At 43.6% G+C, this 25,622-nt stretch overlaps 1 protein-coding gene across 2 annotated transcripts in view; it reads right to left on the bottom strand.

The window, feature by feature from the left end:
- Positions 1 to 732: 732 nt before the first annotated feature.
- Positions 733 to 25,622, bottom strand: part of PLCG2 (phospholipase C gamma 2) — a 141,262-nt gene continuing 116,372 nt past the window's right edge. The window contains exons 31-35 of one of the 2 annotated variants that reach the window (XM_040633651.1): positions 21,336 to 21,442; positions 12,069 to 12,088; positions 6,538 to 6,567; positions 1,739 to 1,855; positions 733 to 1,069 (exon numbers count right to left, since the gene is read on the bottom strand). In XM_040633651.1, coding sequence (XP_040489585.1) covers positions 1,027 to 1,069; positions 1,739 to 1,855; positions 6,538 to 6,567; positions 12,069 to 12,088; positions 21,336 to 21,442 — 317 coding nt within the window. In that variant the 3' untranslated portion in view covers positions 733 to 1,026. Of the gene's footprint in view, positions 1,070 to 1,738; positions 1,856 to 6,537; positions 6,568 to 12,068; positions 12,089 to 21,257; positions 21,443 to 25,622 lie in introns of those variants that run through there. The other variant, XM_040633650.1, reaches the window with a different exon arrangement.

Here is a 25,622-nt window from a genome sequence, read left to right as displayed (position 1 = left end):
TTATGGAAGCCTCACTGTGCATTAACCCCTCGGTTCGGTCAGTATCGAGCTATAGAGGAATTTCCTCTTGTCCTAGGTGGGTCTGCTCCTTCGGCGATGGCTGCAGACGGGGCTTTTGGTGATTTGTTAAGGCTTAAGGCTTAGCTCGCTGCTCCAGAGAATGGGATGACCCAGAGGGCAGAACTGTGATCCCCTTTTTAAATCAGTAGATGACCTCTTGTCTGTGGGGAGCAGCAGACGCAGGGCCTCTGCACAGTTCTGCAGCCAGCTCCTGAGTGGGCAGAGCCCGGGTAAGAGGCTGGCTGAGCCTTCAGTGGGTCTCTGTCCCTCTGACAGACGTGCTAAATCAAAGGGGTCCTCACCCCCATAACTGCAGTCACAGAGCACGTCTCCACCAGGGACTGGAAGTTGTCCTCCTGAACGGAGATTCCACCCCCCAGCCACGTTTCAGGCACGGCCACAGATCTGTGTGGCCAGCCGGCAGCAGCAAGCTCGGAGCCGAGCCCGCTGAGCCGGCAGCCAGGAGCGGCCTCCTCCTTGGGCCCTGGTGAGAGCTGATGGCCCTGACAGTGGAATCGTTTGCCTTTTAGTTAAAATCCTTTTCAGCATCTAATGAATCCATTCCTTACATACCGGGCTCCTCCCCCGTGGAAGTCAACTACCTGGGTCTTTAGAGGCTGAAAAAGGAATGCTGTTCACTGTACGGGTCATGCACGGGAGGGGTAACTGAGCAAGATTTTCACTGCTTTTATTCAAGGAGATGGGGAACACGAGAGACCAAAAACGAGGAACGCGTTTCTATGATCCTCTATAGAAAATATAAGTTAAGAAGTTGTCCAAGATGAAAAAATGAGTAGGAGATAACCCCAGCTCATGCCAGTGGGATCTTCAGAAATGTCCTCTTGCCACCAGGCTTGAAGAGAGGATGGCATCACAGATGGGCAAGTTCCCAGGGTCTGAAGGGAGGACCTTCTCCTCTGCGCAGACACATGCATGCGTGACACCCCTACGCATGTACGCCGGCTCCTAGGAGTAAAACCTGCTGTTGCTGACCCTCTTCTCTCTCAACCTGCAACAGAACAGATTCCACCATCATGCGTTAGGCTCAGACACGGGCCGTGTGCCGAACAGTGTGAACTTGATCCACACGCTGCAGGGCCTCCGTGGCTGGCTGGTAGAGGGGCTGACGGTCGCAGAAGTGGGCTGCTGGCCAGACACGTAACCCCTCTGAATCTCCGTGTCCTCCCCGGGCGTTGCGCTGGGCTCCCTGCTACTCTGTGGGCGACGGTGCGGACGAAATGAGCATATGGGTAAGGAGTCTACCCTGTTGCCCACTGGAGTCTGTTCTGGCAGTTGAGCAGGACTGACGGGCACACGGAGGATACCCCGCACCACACTGCTTCCGTAGCACAACCAGAAGCATCCCTTGGGGGTGAGGGGGGTGGCTTCTGCCTGAATCCAGAACCACTAGACGGTGGGAACCTGACAAGGCCCTTTAGAAGGTAGAGGTCATGGTTTATTTTCCCTATTTCAGCACAGTGTCCTCCTAGTGGTGACAGTTTGACTTAGGGAAGGTGCAGACACTTGAGAAAACGACGAAGTTCATTTATAGAGCAAAGAGACCTAGAGTCGAGGGATGAAAGGCTTTCTAAAGACAGGGGCCAGGCTTCGGGTGCCCAACACCCGTGCTTGGAGGCGCAAGACCTGGGCGTCTGCGGGTGGGGGAGGGACGGCCTACCTCCGATTGCACTTCTCCTGATAGAGCTGGAGCTGGTTCTCATTGACGTTGAACTCTTTCACGAGGGCATCCCGGTTGGCGTTGCGCAAGTTCTGGTGCGTGGGGGGGCTCTGCATCCTTACAGAGCGAGTGAGGGGTGCGTGGGGGTGGGGGGCAGAAGTGTTGCAACTGGGATTATCCCCAAAAAAGGCTGGGCCCATTTTAACTGAAGATAAAACTCACAATTATTTCTTCCATTGGAAGCAAGCAGTCTGAAAAGCCGTTGTCCCCAGGAAAGGGTGGCCTTATTGTGAAACACTGAAGTAACTGCATTGCCCACTGATCCTAGTGCCTAAATCTGGGTTTTCATTCTCCCTCCCCTTCCGGTCCTTCCCCAAATGCAAAGGGTCTAAGTAGCTATGTGCTTAAAGTAGAACACAACAGGGAACGGGGAGAGCAGCCTAACAGGACAGAAAGGGAAGCAGGAGCCAGCAGATCTTTGAAGACGTTAAAAGGCAGTATCCCACACGCACCATGGATGAACCCTGAAAACATTATTCAAGTTAAAGAGGCCAGTTCCAAAAGACCACACACATTGATTCCATTTCTGTGAAATGTCCAGAACAGGTAAATTCATACAGACAGAAAAGGAGTGGTTGCCTGGGGTGTGGGTGGACACAGCTCACGAGCAAGTCTCTTTTTGGGGTGATGAAAATGTTCTAAAATTGATCATGGTGATAGTTGCCCAACTATGAATATACTAGAAACCATTGAATGGTACATCTTCAATGGGTGAATTACATGGTATATGAATTATATCTCAAAGCTGTTACCCATCCTCCCAAAACCAAGCTAACATAGGTTATGCCCCCCAGAGGTGGCGCGTGACTCAGTTCTAGCCAGTAATGTCATCTTACTCCACCACCTGTGAGCATGTGACTCAAGACAGGACAATTCCATTGGACTCTGGTTGGTGCTCTTGGTAGAAAAAAAAGTTTGTTTTCTTGGGGATCAGTTCAAAGAGCAGTGAATGTTCCTAATTGCTGGTGGTCCGTTTGCTATCATGTAGAGAAAGTTGGGGCTGAAGTCAAAAGAGGAAAATAGAGCCACTGGGTGAGCACCTGGATCCAGCCATGACTGAAGCAAGCCAGATCTACCCTTAAACTTAGCAGTTGTCTTACCTAAATATTCCCTCCATAATGTTAAAAAAAAAAAAAATTATCACAGTGAGGAGTTGGGATTTCAGCATGGGAGAAAGGATGTTTGATTCTACTGATTTCTTTTTAATTTAAATTTTTAGTTGAAGCATAGTTGACCTACAATATTAGTTTCAGTTATACGATGTGGTGCTTTGGCAATTACAGACATTATGAAACGCTTACCACAGTAAGTGTAGTTACCATCTGTCACCAAACAAAGTTATTTCAATATTGACTACATTCCCAAGCTGTACTTTTTCATTCCCATGACTTATACCAGGAAGTGTGTACCTCTTAATCCCCTTCAGCTGTTTTGCTGTTCCTCCCACCCCCCCCACCCTCCCTGGCAACCAACAGTTCTCTGTATTTGAGTCTATTTTGTTTTGTTCATTTGTTGTGGTCTTTAGATTCCTACATGTAAGAGAAATCCTCTAGTATTTGTCCTTCTCTAACTTATTTCATGTAACACAATACTCCAGGTCCATCCATGTTGCTGCAGATGGCAAGATTTCATTCTTTTTATGGCTGAGTAATATTCCATTGTATATATACCACATTTTCTTTATCCATTCATCTCTCAGTAGACACTGAGGTTGCTGCCCTATCTTGGCTGTTGTATCTAGTGCTACCATAAACATAGGGGTGCACAAATCTTTTTGAATTAATGTTGTCATTTTCTTCGGGTAAATACCGAGAAGTAGAATTGCTGGATTGTATGGTATTTCTAGTTTGAATTTTTTGAGGAACCTCCATACTGTGTTGACAGTGGCTGCACCAATTTACATTCCTGCCAACACTGAGGTTTTCTTTTTCTCCACACCCTTGCCAACGTGTGCTATTTTTGCTTTTTGATACTAGTCATTCTGACAGGTGTGAGGTTGATCTCATCGTGGTTTTGATTTGCATTTCCCTGATTAGTGATTTGGGCAGCTTTTCATGAGTCTGTTGGCCATCTGTATGTCTTCCTTGGAAAAATGTCTGTTCAGGTCCTCTGCCCATTTTTTAATCAGATGAGTTTATTTTTTTGGTGTTGGGTTGTATGAATTCAGTAGGTTGCCTTTTCGTTTTGTCGATGATTTCCTTTGCTGTGAAAAAAGCTTTTTAGTTTGATGTATTTAGTAGGCTAACTTGTTTATTCTTTTGTTTTCCTTAGCTGAGGAGACAGACCCAGAAAAATATTAAGGCCAATGTCCAAAGAGTTTACTACCTGTATTTTCTTTTAGGAGTTCTGTGGTTTCAAGTCTTACATTTAGGTGTTTAATTCATTTTGAGGTTATTTTTGTGTATGGTATAAGGAAGTAATTCAGTTTCATTCTTTTCCACGAAGCTGTCAGTTTTTCCCAACAGCATTTATTGAAGAGACTGCCTTTTCCCCCCATTGTATATTATTGCCGACTTTGTCATAGATGTCATAGTTTTTATAATAGATTCATTGACCATATAAGTGTCATAGATTCATTGACCATATAAGGTTTACTTCTGCACTCTCCATTCTGTTCCATTGATCTGTCTGTTTTTGTGCCAGGACCACACTGTTTTGATTACTGTAGCTTGTAGTATATCTTGAAATCTGGAATTGTGGTGCCTCCAGCCTTGTTCTTTCTCAAGATTGCTTTGGCTGTTCTTCTGTGATTCCATACAAGTTTTAGGATTATTCTACTTCTGTGAAAAATGCTGCTGGTATTTTGATAAGGATTGCATAGAATCCACAGATCGCCTTGGGTAATATGGACATTTTAACAATACTTGTCTAGTCCATGAGCATGGTATAACTTTTCATCTAATTGCATCATCTTCAGTTTCTTCGATCGGTGTCTTATACCATTCAGAGTACAGGTCTTTCACCTCCTTGGTGAAATTTATTTCTAGGTACTTTATTCTTTATGATGCAATTGTAGACAGGATGTTTTCTTAATTTCTCTTTCTGCTAACTTGTTATTAGTGTATAGAAACACAACAGACTTCTGTAGGTTAATTTTGTATCCTGCAACTTAATTCATTAGTTGTAATGGCTTTTTCTGTTGGAGTTTTTAAGATTTTCTATACATAGTATCATGTCATCTGCAAAGTTTTACTTCTTCCTTACCAATCTGGATTCCTTTTATTGTCCTGTCCCATTGCTGTGGCTAGGACTTCCAGTACAATGTTGAATAAGAATGGATACCCTTGTCTTGTTCTTGATCTTAGAGGAAAAGCTTTTAGCTTTTCACTGTTGAGTAGGATGTTAGCTCTGGGTTTGTCATCTATGGCCTTTATTATTTTGTGGTATGTTCCCTGTACACCCACTTTGAGAGTTTTTATAATAAACAGATGTTGAATTTTGACAAATATTTTTCCTGCATCTAATGAGATGATTTTTATCCTTCATTTTATTAATGTAATAAATACTTTGATTTGTGGATAATGAACCATTCTTGTAACCCTGAAATAAATCCCCCTTGATAGTGGTGAATGGTGCTTTTAATGTATTGTCGAGTTCACTTCGCTAATATGTTGTTGAGGATTTTTGCATCTATGTTTATCAGGGATATTGCTGTGTAATTTTCTCTCTCTCTCTCTCTTTCTGTGTGTGTGTGTCTGTCTATCTGCCTGGTTTTGGTATCAGGATAATGTTGACCTCGTAGACTGAATTTTGAAGCATTACTTCCTCTTCTGTTTTTTGGAATAGTTTAAGAAGGATGGGTTACTAACTCTTCTTTAAATGCTTGGTAGAGGGACGCCTGAGTGACTCAGTTGGTTAAGCATTTGCCTTGGGCTCAGGTCATGGTCTCAGGGTCCTGGGATCAAGTCCTGCATCAGGCTCCTTGCTCAGCGGGGAGCCTGCTTCTCCCTCTGCCTGCCACTCCCCCTGCTTGTGCTCTTTCTTTCTCTCTCTCTTAAATAAATAAAATCTTTTAAAAAATTAAAATAAATGCTTGGTAGAATTCACCTGTGAAGGCATCTGGTCCTGACCTTTTTGTTTGTTGTTTCTTGATTGTGTTGATTCGATTTCTTTACTAGTCTAGAAGACTCTAGGTTTCTAGGAATTTATCCATTTCTTTTAGGTTGTCCAACTTGTTGGCGTGTAATTTTTGGTAGTAGTCTTTTATAATCCTTTACATTTCTGTGGTGTCGGTTGTAACTGTTCCTGCATCTGTTTGAAGCCCCTTTTGATTTCGGGTCCAATGAGTCTGATTTTTTTTTTTTAAAGATTTTATTTATTTATTTGACAGAGACAGAGACAGCCAGCAAGAGAGGGAACACAAGCAGGGGGAGTGGGAAGAGGAAGAAGTAGGCTCCCAGCAGAGGAGCCCGATGTGGGGCTCGATCCCATGACGCCAGGATCACGCCCTGAGCCGAAGGCAGACGCGTAATGACTGCGCTACCCAGGCGCCCCCAATGAGTCTGATTTTTATTATTTCCTTCTTTCTACTAACTTTGGGCTTTGTTTTTTATTCTTATTCTAGTTCAAGTGCAAGTAGACATTGAGGGTTTTTTCTGTTTCTTGAGGTAGGTCTGTATTGCCATAAACTTTGCTCTTAGAACTGCTTTTGCTGCATCCCAAAGACTTCGAACTTTTGTGTTTCAATTTTCATTTGTCTCAGGTGTTTTCTGATTTCCTCTTTGATTTCTTTGACCCACTGGTTGTTTAGTGTCATGTTGTTTCGTTTCCTTGTTTTCCCCAGTTTTCTTCATAATTGATCTCTAGTTTTACACCGTTGCGGTTGGAAAAGCTGTTGCATATGATTTCAGTCTTCTTAAATTTAATGACCCTTATTTTGTGGCCTAAAATGTGACCTATCCTGGAGATTGTGCCATGTGCCCCTGAGAAGAATGTGTGTTCTGCTGGTTTGGGATGGAATGTTCTATATACATGTATCTGTTAAGTTCATCTGGTCTGAGGTGTCACTCAAAACCACCATTTCCTTTCTGATGTTACGTCTGGATAATCTATCCGTTGATTTAAGTGACATGTCAACGTCCCCTCTGATTATTTTACTGTCCATTTCTCCCTTTATGTATTGAGGTGCTCCTGCGTTGGGTGCATAGATATTTTACAGTTGCTATACCCTCTTGCTGGATTCATCCCTTTATCATTATGTAATGCCTTTGTCTCTTGTTACACTTTTTTTTAAGTCTATTTTTTTTCTTTTTTAGACCAAAGTTTTGCTACCGCAACTTTTTTTTTTTTTTACTTCCATTTGCGTGAAATATATTTCCACCCCACTCACTTTCAGTGTTTGTAGGTCTGAAGAGAGTCTCTTGGAGGCAGCGTATAGACGGCAGCGTACACATAGAACATTTAGTCCACTGACATTTAAAGTAATTACTTATAGGCATATACTTACTGCCATTTTGTTAGATGTTTTCTGTTTGTTTTTGTAGTTCTGGCTTTCTTTCTTCTTACTCTCTTCAGGATTTGATGGCTTTCTTTGGTCTTCTGCTTGCATTCCTTTCTGTTTTTTGGTAGGTTTTTGGTTTGTGATCACCACAAGGGTCACATGTAATCTCCTGTGTATATAGCAGTCTGTGTTAAGGTGATGAGCTCCATTTTACTCCGGGCTTTTCTACTGAAGGAAGTCTCTTTAACATTTCTTGTGAGGCTGGTTTAGTGGTGATAAATTCCTTTGACTTTGGTCTAGAAAACTCTCTCTCCCCTTCAGTTCTGAATAACTTGCCAGGTATTCTTGTTTGTAGGTTTTTGTTTTTTTCCTTTCAGCACTTTGAATATATCATACGACCCCCTTTGGTCTGCGAAGTTTCTGCTGGAAAAAAAAAATCAGCTGATAGCCTTATGGGGTTTCCCTTGTATGTAACTATTTGCTTTTCTCTTGATTTTTAAGATTTTCTTTTTAATCATCAATCATCAACATTTTAATTAGTACGTGTCTTGATGTGGACTTCCTTGGGTTCATCTTATTTGGGACTCTTTCTGCTTCCTGGACATGGATGTGTTTCCTTCCCCACCTGAGGGAAGTCTTCAGCTATTATTTCTTTAAGTAAGTTTTCTGCCCCTCTCTCTCCTCTTTCTGGGGCCCTATAATGTGAAAGGTAGTATACTTGATATTTCCCAAAGGTCCCTTAAAATATCCTCATTATTTTTTGTTCTTTTTGCTCTTTAGCTCGGATGCTTTCCAGTACCCTGTCTTCCAGATCACTGATCTGCTCTACATCCTTCACCCTGCTTTTGAGTCCCTCTAGTGTAGTTTTAAGTTATTGTATTCAATTTTGATTGGTTCCTCTTTATATTTTCTGTCTCTGTTAAAATTCTGAGTTCACCCAAGTCTGGTGAGCATCTTTATGACCATTGCTTTAAACTCTTGACAAGGTAGATTGTTACTCTCCATTTCATTTAATTCTTTTTCTAAGGTTTTATTCTTGTGCTTTCATTTGGAACATAGTCCTCTGTCTCATTCTGTGTTTGTATCTATGTATCCGGTAGGTTGGCTACATCTCCTGGTCTGCAAAGCAGTGGCTTTATGTACACGTACTGTGGGGCCTGGTAGTGCAATGGCCCGTGGTCACAAGAACCAGGAGCTCCGGGGTGTCTCTGGGGTGAGTTGTGTATGCCCCCCTATCCGTGATTAGGCCTGCCTCCCACTCCCTAGGAGTCACTTTGGAGGGGCCCTGGTTTTGGCCAGGGCTGCCCCACTGCCTGTGGCAGGGCAGTATTTGCCGAGGGCAGGGGTACCTGCTGGGGTGTGTAGGGTAGGTGTGCAGGAGAACGCCTAGTGGGGTGAATGGTGCTAGCAGAGTAGATGGAGAGTCAGAACTGGCTGCCACCGGCATCCTGCCAGCTAGGCTGAAGGACGGCAAGAAAAATGGCATGTACCCGCACTTCCTTCCTAGAGAAAACTCCTACAGATCCTTGACTCTCCAGCACATGCCCTAAAATTAGTAACTCCTCCATGTGTCACCCAGGTGCTTTCAAAATGCTGCCTCTGTGCTGGGTCTTGGACGGATTTGATACAGATCTGATAGCCGGTTAAGCATCCAACTCAGTATCCGCTCAGGTCGTGATCTCAGGGTCATGATTTCAAGCCCCACATCAGGCTCTGTGCTCAGCACAGAGTCTGCCTAAGATTCTCTCTCCCTCTGCCCCTCCCACTTTTGCACATTCTCTCAAAAAAAAAAAAAAAGCAGAAACTGCATTTAATTCTTAACCTTGTACTACAAATGATCTCTCTTTACCTTCTCTTTACCCAGAATAAAACAACTGTTGCTTTCATTTAGAATGACTTTTGTTCAGGTTAAGTTCAAAATCCATGTTTTCTGCAAATGCATCTACACTTGCAGACCTTTATCTCATTTTCTGAATCCAAAAGCATTTATAGCATGTTATATATTTCAGGACTCATTATTCCACAGTGAGCATTCAGAGAAGTATACAGAAGCATATATACGGTTTAATGAATAACTATGAACAGCTGTGAGGATGCCAGAGGAGGACATAGGAGGTTGCCTGCCCTGTGCACCCTGCCCGAGCAAGACTCCCTCGTTCCCTCTTAGAATTTTGGGATCATTATTTCCTGGGTTCTTGTGTTGGGGTGTTTTTTTTTTTTTTTTTTGAGTCTGAGATTTCTTATGAAATTTAGCTTTTTCCAAGTCTACAGTTACTCGTTTTCTTTTTTTTTTTTTTTTTAAATAAAGATTTTGAGACAGTGCGCGAGCATACAAGCAGGGTGGGGAGGGTCAGGGGCAGGAGGAGGAGCAGACTCCCCGCTGAGCAGGGACCCTGACACAGGGCTCCATCCCAGGCCCCTGGGATCATGACCTGAGCTGAAGGCAGAGGCTTCACCGGCTGAGCCCCCCAGGTGCCCCCTACAGTTATGTTTTCTAATAGAGTCCTGATTTCATTGGTCACCAGTTTCCTGCGTTGTAGTCCTTCTTGCCTAAGTAAGGACTTTGGTAGTTCTTTTCAGCAAAGGTTTATTCGTACTAAGTCATCTGTCTCTGTAGGTCTGCAGACAACGTTCGTTTTGCCCTCACTCTGGAATGGTAATTCTTAGGATACAGAATGTCTAGACTTAGAGCTTTGTGTCGTAAGTGTTTTGAAGATCTCCTTCCTTAGTCTTCAGGCTGCGGTTGCTATAGAGGGGAGTGCTGGTGGTCTGCCGATCCTTCACAGAATCCTTTATAGGTAATCATTACGGCTTTTTCATTTTTATAATTTTCTTTTTACACTGGTATTCTGCCCATGCATGGAGCATGTCTTTCTGTGCGTCTGTAACTTACGCTGCTGCTGTTCCTAGTTGGAGAGCACGTGCTGCTTCCACACCAGACTTAGCCATCGTTTCAAATACTTCCTGCTGCAGCTTGGCATTCTGTACTTTCTTTACCCGTTTCATATTTGTATCTTGCCTTGCAGTTTGAAAGCAAATTCCCCAACACGGTCTTCACATGAACAGATTCCTTCCTTAACCATAGCCATTCCAGAATTTCCCCCTTACTAGGCTTTAAAAAAAATTGTTCAAGATTTTTCAAACAGTATTTCCAGGATTTCTAACTGGCCCTCTCGTTCCTACATAATAGTAAAAAGGGTGGTTCTTTTTAAAAATTATTTCAAAGTGATTCACTGGGTGAATCCTCTTGCTTTTATGTTAGCTGTGTTTTCTGCAAGCATCTTAAAATCTTAATGTGCAAGCTCATCTTTCCTCCCTGAAAGTATATATTGGTATCTGTTTTCTGAATGTTCTTTCTCTTTTTTTAAAAATTATTTAAGTAATCTCCATACCCAATATGGGGCTCAAACTCACCACTCCGAGATCAAGACTTGCATGCCGTTCCAACTGAGCCAGCCAGGCGCCCCCATCCTTTTCTGAATGTTCTAAATGAAGGACTCCCAGGGCAGGGCCAGCAAAGGGCCAAGGTGATTGCTCAGAGCTGCGGGTTCGCAGGAATAGAACGTATCCTGGCTTCAGGGCTGTGTCCACTTTTATCCCAATCCCTCTAGCAGCCAGCTTATCACTGGCCCGAGTCCTGGGCACGTGGCGTGTCCTTTAGTCTGAAGTGTGCTTCAGGAGCGGAAGCCTTACCTAGCCCTAGGTCGTCTACTTGTGGGCGGCCTCCAGCCCGCATTGCGTTAACACCCGAAAAGGAGAGGAAATAAATGAATTAAATATCCAACACAAGGAGTTGTAAAAAAAAAAAAAACAAAACCAAACAGGTCTAAGGGAAAGTAGACTGAGTTAGTAAAGGTAAACCTAGAGATGGTAGGAATTCGTGAAATAAAAAACAAGATGGTCATGAGAAGAATCTGTATGTGTTATAAGGCTCTTGCATCTCCAATATGTATTCTAGAGACATACATATATATTTCCTGTTACAGAAAATTATCCCGTAAGAGAAAAAAACGGAAGAGACTCATCCTAGAAGAAAACGAGGAAGCTCTTATGAGTGGCCCGGAATGTTTCACAAATGATGTCTTTAAGATCCGCTAGGTGTAGTTAGTAGTTATTCTAGTTCTGCTCAATGTACCGCCGCTCTGAGAAAGGAGGTCTCTGTGTGATTGTTACAAAGCCAGCCTCCCAAAACCTGACCGAAAACTAGAGACTCTCAGTGCAAACATTCTAAGTAAAATATTAATGCCTCTATCATGGAAGCGCTGTAAACAATATAATCCTACTGTATTTAGCTCAGCAGTTCTCTTTCCTGCTCTCTCAAGATGACTGTTTCACGGCTCTCGCTCAGACCTCCCTGGCTTCAGCTAATGGCCTCGTTTCTTGTTTCACATGGCACAGAGGAGAAATCACATGGGAAAGCTGCCCATCCTGGGCCCGTGTGCCATAGCCTTTCTTTCCTGCTGGCCCCTTTCTCCTGCACCATCCCTCCCATCAGAAGCAAACACATCTTAAAAAGCTCTCCTTCAGCCCATACCCTCCTCCAGCTCCATCTCTCTTGTCACCTACACAGCAAATGTCCTTGAATATGTCCTGTACTCCCCATCAATGCATCGTCTACTCCTACTTTGGTTTTTAAATTTTAATTTCAGTTTTTATCAATTATATATGCACAAAGTTGAAAATCAAGAAGTACTATAGGGATTATTAGGAAAAAACAAGAACAAAAACAAAAAACCCAGCCTTCTTAAGAAGTTCACCATCCCCCAGCTCTCATGATCCCTGCCTCTCAAATTGGGAATTTTTGATTATTGAGAGTTCTTAAACACACACACACACACACACAAACTAAACTTAAAATGCAAGTTCTTGGTTTTTCAGTTTTTAGGAATTATATTTGTGGAGAAAGATCTGCTTTCCCCAATTCTCTCATGTTCCCTTATGGTGATATGTTCAACTGGGCGTGTATTACTCCCACTTGTATCATCTGTAAGCCTTTGTTTTAGATGGATCTATGTATTTTTAAAACTTAGGGTCCTTAAAGTCTTGGAGAATATCTTCATGAGTAAACTGCACCTGCCCTGTGACAAGATCTTCACAGAGTTCTGTGCCTTTAGGTGTTTTGGTTTTTGTTTTTTTTTCCAGTTTTTATCCTCCACTGATGCTTTAATTTTTTTTATGATGAAATAAAGTTGCACTATAAATACAGAGAGTTCTCCCATTCCCTACCTCACCCCCACTCCCCAGGGTTAACATCCCACACAACCATAGTGCAGTTATCCAAACTAAGAAGCTAACTACATGCTCTGTTTGGTTTCCACTGGTTTTTTCACGAGTGTCCTTGCTCTGTTCCAGGGTCCTGTCCAAGATCCCACATTGCCTGTAGTTGTGGTGTCTCCTTAGAGTCTTCCAATCTGTGACACTTCCTCCATGGTCTCATCTTTTAGGACCTTCACACTTGTGAAGAGTTTAGCCAGCAACTCTGTACTGTGTCCTACTACTTGGGTTTGGTGTTCTCCTATGATTTATTTGGCATGATACAACTTTGGCAAGAATGTCAAAGACGTGATGTCGCCTTCTCGGTAGGTACGTGATATCAACATGTCTTATTACTGATGGTAACATTGATCACGTGATTAATTCTCTTTCCAATTAATTTCTTGAAGGACGATACTTTGAGGCTATGCAGACATCTTGTCTCCTCAAACTTCCACTAGATTTAGCATCTCTTAGGTCTTACCTATAGCAATTATTACGGTGGTGTTGCAATGGTGATTTAATATTCTCTCCTTCCTTTGTATGTTAATTGGAACTCTTTTGTAAAGAAGAGCGATCTCTTCCAATGCAAACATGCATTTATTTCTGTACTTACCTACCTGTATATAATTTTATATTGATACCTCTGATTCCCATCAAACAATTTCTGGAAGGGTTGGTATATATTTCTACTTGTTCAGATGGTGTTTTTAAGTTATATTCCTTTTTTTTTTTTTAATATTTTTTTTTTATTTATTTATTCAACAGAGATAGACAGCCAGCGAGAGAGGGAACACAAGCAGGGGGAGTGGGAGAGGAAGAAGCAGGCTCATAGCGGAGGAGCCTGATGTGGGGCTCGATCCCCTAACGCCGGGATCACGCCCTGAGCCGAAGGCAGATGCTTAACCGCTGTCCCACCCAGGCGCCCCAAGTTATATTCCTTTTTTAAAGAAGGTTTTATTATTTTTTTTTAATCTCTACACCCAACATCAGGCTTGAACTCACAACCCCGAGATAAAGAGTTGCATGCTTTCCCAACTGAGCCAGCCAGGGGCCCCAGTGAGCTGTCTACTTATTTAAATTTCACTAATGTGCTCTTACAGTCTTTTATCAGTGTCATGAATGAGATTTCCTATCTGTCCCTGCCTCCCACCCTATATTTCCAACTGTTCTTTCTAGAATAAAGTGGTTAGATAATAAATTCAAGACAAATAAAAATCAGTCTCTTTAAAATTGGAGTCTTTAAATATATAGCCATATTTGTGAATGGAGAAAATCAGTATAGTCATTTGGTTACATTTGTGGCATTTAGTGATTTATTGCCACTAAAAGTGTTTCTGAACCATCCTTGCATTATTGGAATAAACTACTCACTCAGTTGTAACATATTGTTCTAGAAAATAGCTGGAAATGACTTGCTATTTTTTTAAAGAATTATCTGTGAGTCTATGAGGGGAAGAAGAGGGAGAGGTGCACTATCTTCAATTTTGATACAGACTTCTATAGCTTTAAAACATTAATGGAGCATTTCCATTTCTCTGTTGACCTCAATGGATTAACATTAGAATTGTGTTCTTTAAATCCAAGTGGAATTTAGCTATAAAACCATCCAGGTCTAATACCTGTTTTACCTGATAAATATTTTAGTGCTACAGGAATTTGTGAGTTCTCTACTGCTTCTTAAAACAATTTTTGCCCATGTACATTCTTCAAGGTAATCCCCCATTTGCCCTAGTTTACAAATGTATCTTATTTTGGGGTTCATTCTCCTTCTCAACATTTACTCTTGTATTGTTTCTGCTCTTACTTTGTTCAAGCAGGCAAAGAGTTTATTTAATGGATCTTAATGAACTGGAATGTTTTTTCTTCTATGTTTTATAATTCATTTAGATGGCTTTTACCTTTACTTTGTCCCTATCAGTTTTATCAGTGTTTAGAAAATTTTATCAGTGTTTAGAAAAATTCCAAGATGAGTAGTTAGTGCATGTGTTTTCAGTCTTCTCTGGTTTTAAGGCAGGCATTTTCCTCTTCTAAATATGGTTATGGCATAAACATTTTACTGCTGTTTAGGTAATTGTTTTCATTTGTTTTATCTGGAAATTTCTTTTCCAATAGTGAATATTTGGGCTTTTATTAAATCTTCCAAATCTTATCGACTTATGAAATCCTTCTCCTCCAAAATGTATTGAAGTTGTCTTTGTGACCAATTACGCAATCAAGTTTATAAAGTTTCCGGGAAACCGAAGGAAACAGTGTATGTTATCCACTGGTAGGACACAAAGGTGTTTCTCTCTTAACTCAAGCTTGTTAATATTAGCTTGATCATCTGTCCTTGCTGATTTTTTTTTAATCTTTGTGAGTGCTTTTGTTTTCTAGATTTAGGTATGATGCTGTGTCCTAATTAAACCCCAAGGCCTCTTGCATCCCTTTGCAAACCAAACTATCATTCCGTATGGTTCCTCTTAATAATCTTTGATGCTTTTGACCTTACACCTTTTTTTTTTTTTTTGAGAGAGAGAGAGAGAACAAGTGATGGGGAGGGGGAGAGCAGGAAGCCCGACGACCCAGAGATGATGACCTGAGATGAAGGTAGATGTCTGACTGAGCCACCCAGGCGCCCCTAAATTCTACTGTGAGATTAATTTTTTCTTCCCAATTTCTTCCAGCAATTCTTCCATTCTTGGGGGAGGGTGGTCGTAACCTTTGCTCAGGTAATACCCTGTTGGTTTTAGCCTTATTTCTTGTAAAAATTGCAGTTAGGTTTTCTAACTTTTCCAATGGGAGAATTCAGCCCATTGGCTAAATCAAATATGTTCTATCCCTTCCATTTTGATTACTACACATTTCTCTTTAATTTCTTATTTTATCCCTTGTTTTTATTCCCGGTCAACTTTGTTTTCTAATGGTCCAAATTAAGCGGGCATTTTCTTTTCACATGAAAGCATCAGAATTAGCTCTCTCCGACTTGCAGGATGCTTTATTTGCTAACTGAACCCCTAGGCATCAAAGTCAAAACTTTGTAGACACCTTTATTTTACTTCTCAGCTCCAAGGTTTTGCTGATATTTAAATATTTTGAATTCCAGACTAGAACAAAATTTTTCATAGTGTGTTTCTGTTTTAGGAATTCTTGTATTTAAGGTCACAAAATCTTAATCAGACTATAAAATGTAACAGTACTAAGTTATTTCCCTTTCTTCATCTATGCTCTCCTGAGGTTTCCCTTGGGGGCGATGCCTATCTGAAAACATTGTATGTCCACAAATACATTTCTGTTGCCTTGACATGTGGGTGGCTGGAGACGGAGTTCTTTGGTCTTACCAGTGCTGAAGAGGACAAGTCTGAGGTTAGCTTTATTTTCTTAGTAGATAACTTAGTATGTTGGGAAGTCTAGCTTTTTATTTATCCTTGGAATTCCAAGGCTCTACAGGCACACCTCAAATACTACGGGCATGCTTCCAGACCACCACAGTAAAGCAAATACCAGAATAAAGTGAGTCAAGCGAATTTTGTTTCCCAGTGCACATAAACGATAGGTTTTAGTGTGCAATAACATTGTCTAAACAATGTATATATCTTAACGGTGTTTTGGCAACAAAGTATTTTTAAATTATCTGAGGTTTCAGCAAGTCCGTCTTTGTGCTGGTGGAGGGTCTTGCCTCGACGTTGCTGCCGGATCAGGATGGTGGTTAAGAAGTTTGGGGTGGCTGAGGCAATTTTAAAAAGTTTGCTCCATCCATCGATTCCTTTCAGTTGAACACACAGAGGCCATGGTAGGGTTATTCACTGGCCTAATTTCAGTATATTGTGTCTCAGGGAAAGAGACAGAATGGCTGATTGGTCAGTTTGCTGTTGTATGTGGGTGAGGTCCTTGGTATTCCAGAACAATTAACATACTAACATCAAAGATCCCCATAACAAAAGTTGTACCAAAATGGGGCAGAGACAGGAAGTGAGCAAATGCTTTTGGAAAAATGGTGCTACTAGGCTTGCTCAACACAGGGTTGCCCCAAACTTTCAATTTGTTAAAAAAAAAAAAAAAAGTGCAATAAAACAGGTATGCCTGTACTAGAACAGAAGCTGGGGTCTGGGGTGCATTCTGTTCATCCCTTCCAGGAATCCAGTAACCCCTCTCAAGCAGCAAGTAAGAGAAAGTTCCCTCTTTTAACTTTCATTAATAGCTCCCTGCCCATCTGTTCCCCTTTGCTCTGGGGGACATGCTTGCGTGTGGGTCCCTTCGCGGTGTTCTTTGAGCCTCCTTCACGGTGGTATTGCTCTGGCTTACGAGCCATTTCTTCCATGTTACCTTTTGGGTCACTAATGCAGATCGCTGTGCATATGCTGAATTTTTAAATTCAAGGAATCAGGTTTTTGTTTCAAATTCCAGGAAGTCTTTTTCAGTGCTCTGCTTCGACATCCTTGAAAGTTCTCCTGACTTGTATGGTAGGGTCCTCTTTGGATGCTTCCCACGGCTCTAGTCCAGCTGCTGGCACGGGCGCCACGTGTCTACCTGGCTCTGTCCTCCTCTTACCGCGTGTGCCAGGTTTTTTCCTACTTCGCGCTCATGGTGTTTGGTCTGTTGAGCGGTTACATCAGGCTGGTGGGGCATTGTGGCAGGAGCAGAAGTCTCTGCTCCTTGGGCTCAAACTGGCAAACGGTAGCTGTGGAGGCACAAGGAGGGTCTTCCCAGCTGTAAGGAAATCTTCACCATCCTCCAAAACCAGGACCAGCTCAGCGTTAGGGTGCCGCTCCCTGCCCCCACCCCTGCCCCTGGTCTCTAGAGGGTGCGCGGTAGCCCTTCTGCAAAGGGCTTCACACAACTCTCCTGGCACAGCCCTGACTGGGAACCACAGCGTCCTGGTCTTTGCCCCCCTTAGCTCCCAGCCAGCAGCATCCGCCGCAGGACCAGTACACAGATCCCAGGCGCTGCCAGCCTTGCCCCTGGGTGATGAAAGGATGCACACTCCTATTTCCGCACTTTCTCCTGTCCTGTTCTTCTGAACCTCACAAGTTTAAATCATTTGAGTGGAAGCCCTTTTTCAGTTAATGGCAAGTTTGGATATAATACATCAGCTTAAAAGAAACTTTAAGAGAACAATTCAACATGCTTTCACGAAGATGTGGGGTTATTTTTTCTTTCTGATCTAGTATTCCATTATGAAATATCTAGCCCCAGGAAATAACTTTTAATCAAAAAAAGGTTTATGAAGACCTTCATTATTTATAAAGTAAAAAATGGCAAACAGCCTCCTTGTGCATCACTGGGAGAATGGCTAAGTGAATGAGGGACGCTCGCCTGATGAGACAGGCATTCATGGCTCTGAAAATCATAACCTAGAAACAGGCTTCAGGTCGTCTGTGAAGCAGATAAAGGGCACACGTTCGTGCATATTACAGGAATCCAAGCGTGGCTCGATCACGTGCAAAAAGGAAATCGGCCCAAATGCTCCCTGCAACCGGTTAGGTACAGGGAGCTTACGGGATTTTTTTTTTTTCCATCCCCTCCTCCTTTGTTGTACTACTGACTTCTCAAGTGTAGGAGGCAATGAAACGGTGTTGAAAAGATTTTTTGTCAACCACATACGAAGCTAACCGGGCAAAGGACAGAGCATTGATAAGGCAGTTGTGACGTGTCAGTGGCTTCTTGAGAAGCCGCTCGAAGTGCTCACTGACGGTTTTCTGGAGCTTAAGCTCCAGCCAGCCGTCCCTGCAGCAATCAATCACTGGCTCAGAGATGGCTGTTGACCAGAGTCTCTTCCTGGCATAACAGAGGATACGGTAATAACTAAAACAAGGTCTGACCTGGGGCAAGGAGAAAGGCCAGGTCTACCACCCACCCCAGCTCAGCTCAGCTCCCCAGAGACGCCTCGTCGCACGGGGGTCGGAAACTCCAAATGGCACTTGCGAGTGCCCGAGAACCAGGTGACAGATGTGGCATTAAAGCTTAAAAACCATCCGCCGGAATGAGATTTGCACATACTCAGCCACCTTTTCTGCCCAAACTCCTTCAGACAGCAGATCTGGGCGCGTTCACTCTCCCCTTGGCACCCCACACCCTGCCCTCACTCCATGCCGTGCTCCGCCGGGGGCAGCCCCGACCACCCCCTCACAGGAAGCCTCCTGCAGGGAGGAAGTTACATCTAGAGAAATAGATTTTCTTTTAAATATACTAAAAGTTTCTCTGCTGCTGGTGTTACCAAATTATTTATAATGTTTCCAAGTTGTTTACAACAGCTTTGCAGAGCGATGTCTAGACCGATGCTGCCCCATCTGCATCCGAAACCAAGTTTATCATATCATTTGTCCATGAAATGTCTGCAGGTGGGCTTTATGTACACACAGAGAAAGCTCTAGTTCCCTTTGCACAGGCAGCAGAATCCCAGATCCTTCTGTGGCCCAGGGAGAGGTAGGCTTGACTAAGCCGGGGGACTTCAAGTTTACTTATTCCAAGTTTTACAGGTTTACCATCCTGTTAAATAAACTGATCCCAGGGGCTCCTGGGTGGTCTAGTCAGTTAGGTGGTCTTCAGCTCAGGTCATGATCCTGGGGTCCTGGGATCAGGCCCTCAGTGGGGAGTCTGCAGTTCTCCCTCTGCCCTTCCCCACTCTCCCTGCTTGTGGTTGGCCTCTCTCTCTCAAATAAGGAAAAAAAAAAGAAGTGATCCCACATCTGGGACTCAATCCTAAAAAAATAACTCTGAATTAAGGGAGGCAAATAGTAATCACATGAAAAATATCATGGAAGCCTTCATTGTAAGTGGATTCCATGAATGCCCAACTTGGAGGAATGGTGACTAATCTACGGTCAGTCCACTCGATGGCAACACCTGTCCATCATGTAAGTGCTAATAAAGATTAGGTTAACAGTACGAAAACTGTTGATAATCATGAGATTATAAAGCACTTCTCAACAAGGGCAGCTTTGCCAGCCAGGGGACACTTAACAATGTCTGAAGATAATTTGCTTGTTAGACAAGGTACAGGGTTACCGCCCAACAATCCAAATGCAGGGGGCAGCCCCCCCACAAAGGCAGATGCAGCCCTCAATGTGAAGAATGCCAGACTTTGAAAAAGAAACTGGACATATGGATTGGTGTTATTATTACACTTACGTAAAGAAGGCATTGGCCTAGGAAGAGAAGGACTCAAATGGACCAAATGCTTGCTTACTTTATCTACTCGTCTCTTCCCCCACATTATAAAACTGTAGACAGGCACAGTCTGGGCTGTGTGTGTGTATTAAGCCATTTATACAAAATAATGTATTCTGGCTTAGGTCTTTTTAATGGACTTAAAGAACTCAGTCTTACGGGTGATAAATTATCTAAAGAGCCATTTAAGTCTTGGGCGTTCTCAGCAAGGACTTGACAACTAACGCCGTTGTCCTTTCAGGACCGAACATTGCTATCACAGTAAGAATCAGGAAAGGTGATTTTTTTTGACCCATTGCTGAAGGTTCAAGTGACTATTCAGTTCGTATGGAAACATTTATCTTGAGTCTAAAGCACTGACATGTCAAATTTGTTTCAAAATGGAAAACTTTACATTATCCATCGCCTTATCCTGTCAAGACACAATTTTGTTATCAGCAGCCTGTTTTATACCCACACAATGCCTCTGGCTGTCACTGAGATTCTTTTTGCTGCTTTCTGTCTGTCTGTCCTTATCCTGGCATCCTCTTCCATCTCAATGTTTATAAAATGCTTTGAGAAGTGGGAAACTATCAAGATTGCAAAAACCGAACGTAAGGCAGCCAGCTATGCAGAAAAGCCTAATGTTCTCTCCTCTGAGTCAAGTTCATGAATTTTTGCTGCATTGACTATGGCTACAGCTGTTAAAAGGCATCTCCACCCCTGCCATCTCCCTTCCCTGTTGGATGGTTCTCTGCTTTATTCTGGAAGTTGCCAAATAAGCAACTTCCAAATCCCCGTTCAGTTTAGCGCCAACACAACAAGTTAGAGGCTGTGATTTCTCTACGCAGCGAACAACCAGGGAGAGAAAAGAAGGTGCATCTCCAGGGGCGCTGACCAAGGCCACATCAGCCCGCTGGGGTCCAGAACCGTGGGTTTTCTAGTTTATCCAAAGAGAAGTGGGGTGACCACACACTCACCCAGCCCATGCTGATTTTTGTGGTAGGGAGATGGAAAGACCTTGTAAGATTGTATTGGCCACAGCATGCATGGGGTCTTGCAAAAACACATGCCCACTGGGTCTCGTTCTGTGGGAGAGGCTGTCCAGAGGATTGTGAAGCTCCCAAATCACATATGCAGATATTCTCTACCATCAACCTGAGACCTGTACTATCCCAGCTGCATTCACTGAGGCCAAGCCCTTCCCACCAACCTCCCCAAATAGGTTAATCGAAGGAGGGACTGTGCATCTTCAAGGTCTTGACAAAACAAACGGACCAAAGTGGCAGGCTCCTCTGGGAGCAAAGAGAAGGGCACCAGTGCCCATCCCCGTGAACGTGCTTTCCCAGCACAGGCCACAACAGGGCCTTCGTGGATGCTCCCAGCCCGTCTGAAGGGACTCCCAGGACCAACAGCAGGGGGGAAGCACCCGGGAAAGGATGAGCTGCTCTAGAAGAGCATTCATTATCTTGCTGAAACGGAACTGTACGGAGCGCCAAGAGCGTCACCCTGTCTGACTACATGAGCTACTCAAAGAAGCGTACGCCATTCTCCAAGAAGGAAGGAGGCTGGAAGGAAAAACCTGGGACCACGGAGGAATTCTTTTATGACGTGGCATGTCCGACTCGGTAATTCCCAATGGGTTTAAGTCCATCAGCCAACGGTACCCATAGCCCTTTCAACCCCACCAGCACACACAGCTGAGGGAACCCCAACGGGCGTTTCTTCACTCACCAGGACTGGCTGCATCTCACAGAAAACCAGGAGGGAAGCCAGCTCAATGTCTTCGCTGTACCCGTTCTTCAGAGGAACAGATCTGAATCCTGAATAGAAAGGCAATGCAAAGACAAGCCATTAATGTCAGACCTTAGCTTTCTTAGGGTACTCGGGGATCGCATGCCCAGTACCAGGAGCAGGTAAATTAGTGACCTCTGCTGGGGGCTGACTTTCTGGAAACCAAAGGTCCCCTCCTCACGGCTCAGGAGAGGGGCTCCAGAATGTAGCCCTGACGGACATGCCCACACAGAGAATTGCAGTTAAAGATCTCTGCCATGTAGAAATGAAAATCATTCACTCGAAAGAAATCAAAACGTACAGAACATCACACATTTAGAGGGCCTGCAGCTGTGGTTCAATTCCTTAAGTCCTCCAGAGGCCAAAAGGCTCACAGGAGTGATGCAGCCTTGCACCCCCTCCTTCTCTGTCTGTGCAAAGTGTAGGATGGGGGTGTGTTTCCTCCTGGAAGATTTCCAAAAGGAGGAATTCTGTCCCCTGGCAGTCCATAGCAGTAGCAATCCTCCTCAGGAAGCCTTTCTCTATTTATAATTAGGGCACTCATTTAAGTGTTTATTATTTAGGGGGGAGGGCTGAGGTAGAGCTGATCCACCCCCCCCCCATTAAGTAGTGTTAAGACAATGCATCTCAAAGGTTGGTTGGTTTGCTTGTTTTAAAATAGTAAAGACTGAAGTCTTGTTCCTACCCACTCTTAAAAATCCCAGAAGTGATTTTTAAGATACAGTTTTGAGTTTCTTTTAAGTCACTAACTATAGTTCTCTAAACCCAGGCAGTTCCAAACCACATGGTTTTCATTTAACAGTGTACCTTGGAGATGATATGACCCTAGTTTGTCTCGAAAGCTTTTATTTGCATTCCGTCTTCCGATTCTCCCGGACAAGCAATGCCTGAATCCTCTGTGTCTTCCGTCATCCAGGTTTTGGCTTGTCCCGTTATTATTCCTACTTCTCTTGGAGAACCTTTAACAGTATCACTTGACTAATCCTTCTCTCCCTTCTCACTGCTTAAGGTGAGGAAGTTGATGTGCTGATTGCAAGCCCACACCTCCTCTCTCCTTCCTTCCCCTAATTGGGGTAAGCTGGATTATTGTCTCCGCAAGATACTGCGTGTAAATACAGCTGACCCTGGAGTAACACAGGTGTGAACTATGCAGGTCCACTCTATACACAGATTTTTTCCAGTAAGTACAGTACTGTGAATGTATCTTCTTAACATGTTCTCCTCCAGCTTACTTTGTATTTTATACTGTATTCTTACAGTATGTGTTAATTGACTGTTTAAGGCTTCTAGTCAGCAATAGGCTGTTAGTAGGTTTTGGGGGAGTCAAAAATCTGGGGTGGCTTTTTGACTCCTTGAAGGATGGACATCCCCAACCCCCACATTGTTCAAGGGTCAGCTGTATTATTTCATTTTGTAACCATAGTTCTTCCACAAAAGGAGACATGGTTACAAAGTTTTCAAACATACAGCAAAGCTAGGTTAATATTACAAGGAACCCTGGTATACCAGCCACCTAGTTCCTACCCCAACCTGCTCCTAGGTTGTTGGTTGTTTTATCACATGTATCCACTCTGCCATGTAGTATACAGGTGTATATGTATTTCAAGGTGAGATGAAGACATCTGTACACTTGCTCCTACATACGTCAGCAGGCATCTCATGAACTGAGCTCAATACTTGTTTTCAGTGTTCTTCTGATTTCAAACGTGTGCATGTCACTGTGTGGAAGTTTCAAACGTCTAGTGCTCACTACCTTTCCACTGGACTTCTCTATCCGTGTTTGTTAGCTAAACTTGTCCTCTCATTTTCTTTAATATGACCTTGTGAGACACATAATCCTCAAATGGCACAGATTTGAACACATCCATTTTTTGATTTTACACTTGAGTGACAGTTTGGGTATAAAACTCTCAGGTCAGACCTTTCCCCAGAGGATTTTGAGGACATTGCTTTCCATGAATAGTGGAGTTTTCTGACCTATTCTTCCCTTCTAAGTGACGTGGTTTTTCTTGGTTTGTTTACTGGTCTGTTTTTGCCTGGATATCTCAGCATTCCTGCTATCTAGCCTAGCGCTCCTCCAGCTTTAATAATACGGGAATTTTATTAAAATGCAGATTCTGACTGGGGGCTAGGGTGGGGCCTGAGCTGCTGCATCTCTAGGAACTGGTCTGGGGACAGTGTGGAAGAAGTCGTCTAGGTGTTGATCGACTGTTACAACGTACTAGACTGCTGAGCATTCCATAGTATCGGGAAGGCTATCAGGTACCCCCTGTACTCCAAGACATGGCAGTGCCCTTTTGCTTAGAACCAACACTCAGCAGGTGTCCCCAAATTTGGAGAAGTGAACCCCATCCCCATGTCCCTCCTTCCAATGGCCAAGTCTCATTTCATGAGCAGCCTTCATACATCTTGGGGTTAGGATGGAAAGGTGTTTCCCAACTGAAATTACTAGAAACAGTTTGGTTCAGTTTTATCCTTGTTGGTTTGGGTTGTGTCATAGATGAAAGGGAAGTAGAGGCCTCTTTTAAAGCATGCTCAGTATTTTGGCTTATTAGGAGTAGGGGAGGCCTACAGAGCAGGACGAACGTGGGGTGTGCAGTGAGACATTCCTGGGTCTGCAGCCCAGCTCTGGTCCTACAGGTGTGTGACCTTGAGCAGGTTAATTAACATCTCGAGGCCCCAAAGCGCTCATGTTTAAAAAGCAGAGATGATAAAACCTCTAATCCTTGCAGCAGTCCTGTGAAAAAGAGTTTAAGGCACAAAACGCAATAAATGATGTTTTCCTTCCTCTCTGAGCTCCATCTGGCTCAAAAGCTTAAGTGCATCCCTAACGACAATGGGTAGAGTTTGTGAGTTCAGAAGGTTCCCAATGCCTTATGCGAAAAGCCATATTCCTTCCCTGAATATGGCTGTGCAGGCCTTGCCAGAAATTGCACAGGAGTGAGACAAGGTCCTTACTGACCGTTCTCACAGCTGGGGGAAGGGTCACATTTTTTGTCATCCATGATCTATATTGCTGTTTTTAAAAAATACAAAGATCTTACTGATTTGAGAGAGAGGCGGAGGAGAGGGAGAAGCAGGCTCCCTACTGAGCAGGGAGCCCAACATGAGGTTCGATCCCAGGACCCTGAGATCAGGACCTGAGCCAAAGGCAGATGCTTAACCGACAGAGCCACCCAGGCGCTCCCCTCCTTTGTATTTTAAATCTCCAAGCTAAGTCCTAGCATTGTCGAGATTAACGGACACAGTTTGGCTAAGGGATGGTTCATCAACTCTGACCTCTCTCCAAGGCAAGGCGTTAGGAGCAACTATAAAGCTCACACCCCTCGTCCTTCAAGAGGATATGGTAACGAGGTCCTGATAGCAGAGCTGCCTGTCTGTGCAGGATGAGCCTGGGGAAGGTGGGGTAAGAACAGACGAGGATGGTAAGATGAGCAGGTGAGCTCAGTTCTCTTGCAGGGCCAGCTGAGATGCTAGTGAAACCTACACCTTCCTGCTTCTCCCCCCAACCCCCCGGTAGAGCCTAGCACCCAGGGCCCTGCACTTTCTAAGCTCATGGCTAGTTGGGCAAGGGCCAGAAATGATCAGATTTACAATACTAAGAAAGGTAGAAATTTAGAGAGTATCTAATATGTTTCAAGTTCAGAAAAAAACAAAGGAAACAGAATACAAGGTTTCCAAACAACATCAAGAAAAAAGACTGTATTGGTATATAAATCACTGAGTGATCGGTTTCTCTTGAAAAATGATCCTTGGGGAACAGTGACCTCATGAGGACTCTAGAAGGATCTATGATCTTAAGGCTCATGCCTCAGAAATACTAAGGAAGGGGAGAAAAGGAATTGAGCATCGAGTGAGGGCCTATTGGTCAAATGCGACACATAAAATTCCGCAGGAGAGTAAAAGTAGAGAAACTATAAGGGTGGCCGCATCGACAAAGCAGCATCAAGCTCACTGTGCCCCAATCCCCTCCCTGGGGGGTCTATTTCCGCACTGGGGGGGATGGGACTCAATTTGTTTTTTGGGTTTTTTAAATTTTTGAGAGAGAACATGTGTGCATGCCAGAGGGAGCACGAGTGGGGGGAGAAGGAGAAGCAAGCCCCCTGCAGAGCAGGGAGCCCGATGCAGGGCTGAATCCCAGGACTCCAAGATCATGACCTGAGCTGAAGGCAGACGCTTAAGCAACTGAGCCACCCAGGCGCTCACAAC

Source organism: Ursus maritimus, unplaced genomic scaffold (genome assembly GCF_017311325.1).
Source record: "Ursus maritimus isolate PB19 unplaced genomic scaffold, ASM1731132v1 scaffold_19, whole genome shotgun sequence".
In the NCBI taxonomy this organism is placed as follows: Eukaryota; Metazoa; Chordata; class Mammalia; order Carnivora; family Ursidae; genus Ursus; species Ursus maritimus.
The sequence above is the reverse complement of the archived record's forward strand: the minus strand, read 5'-3'. Positions and strand labels throughout refer to the sequence as shown.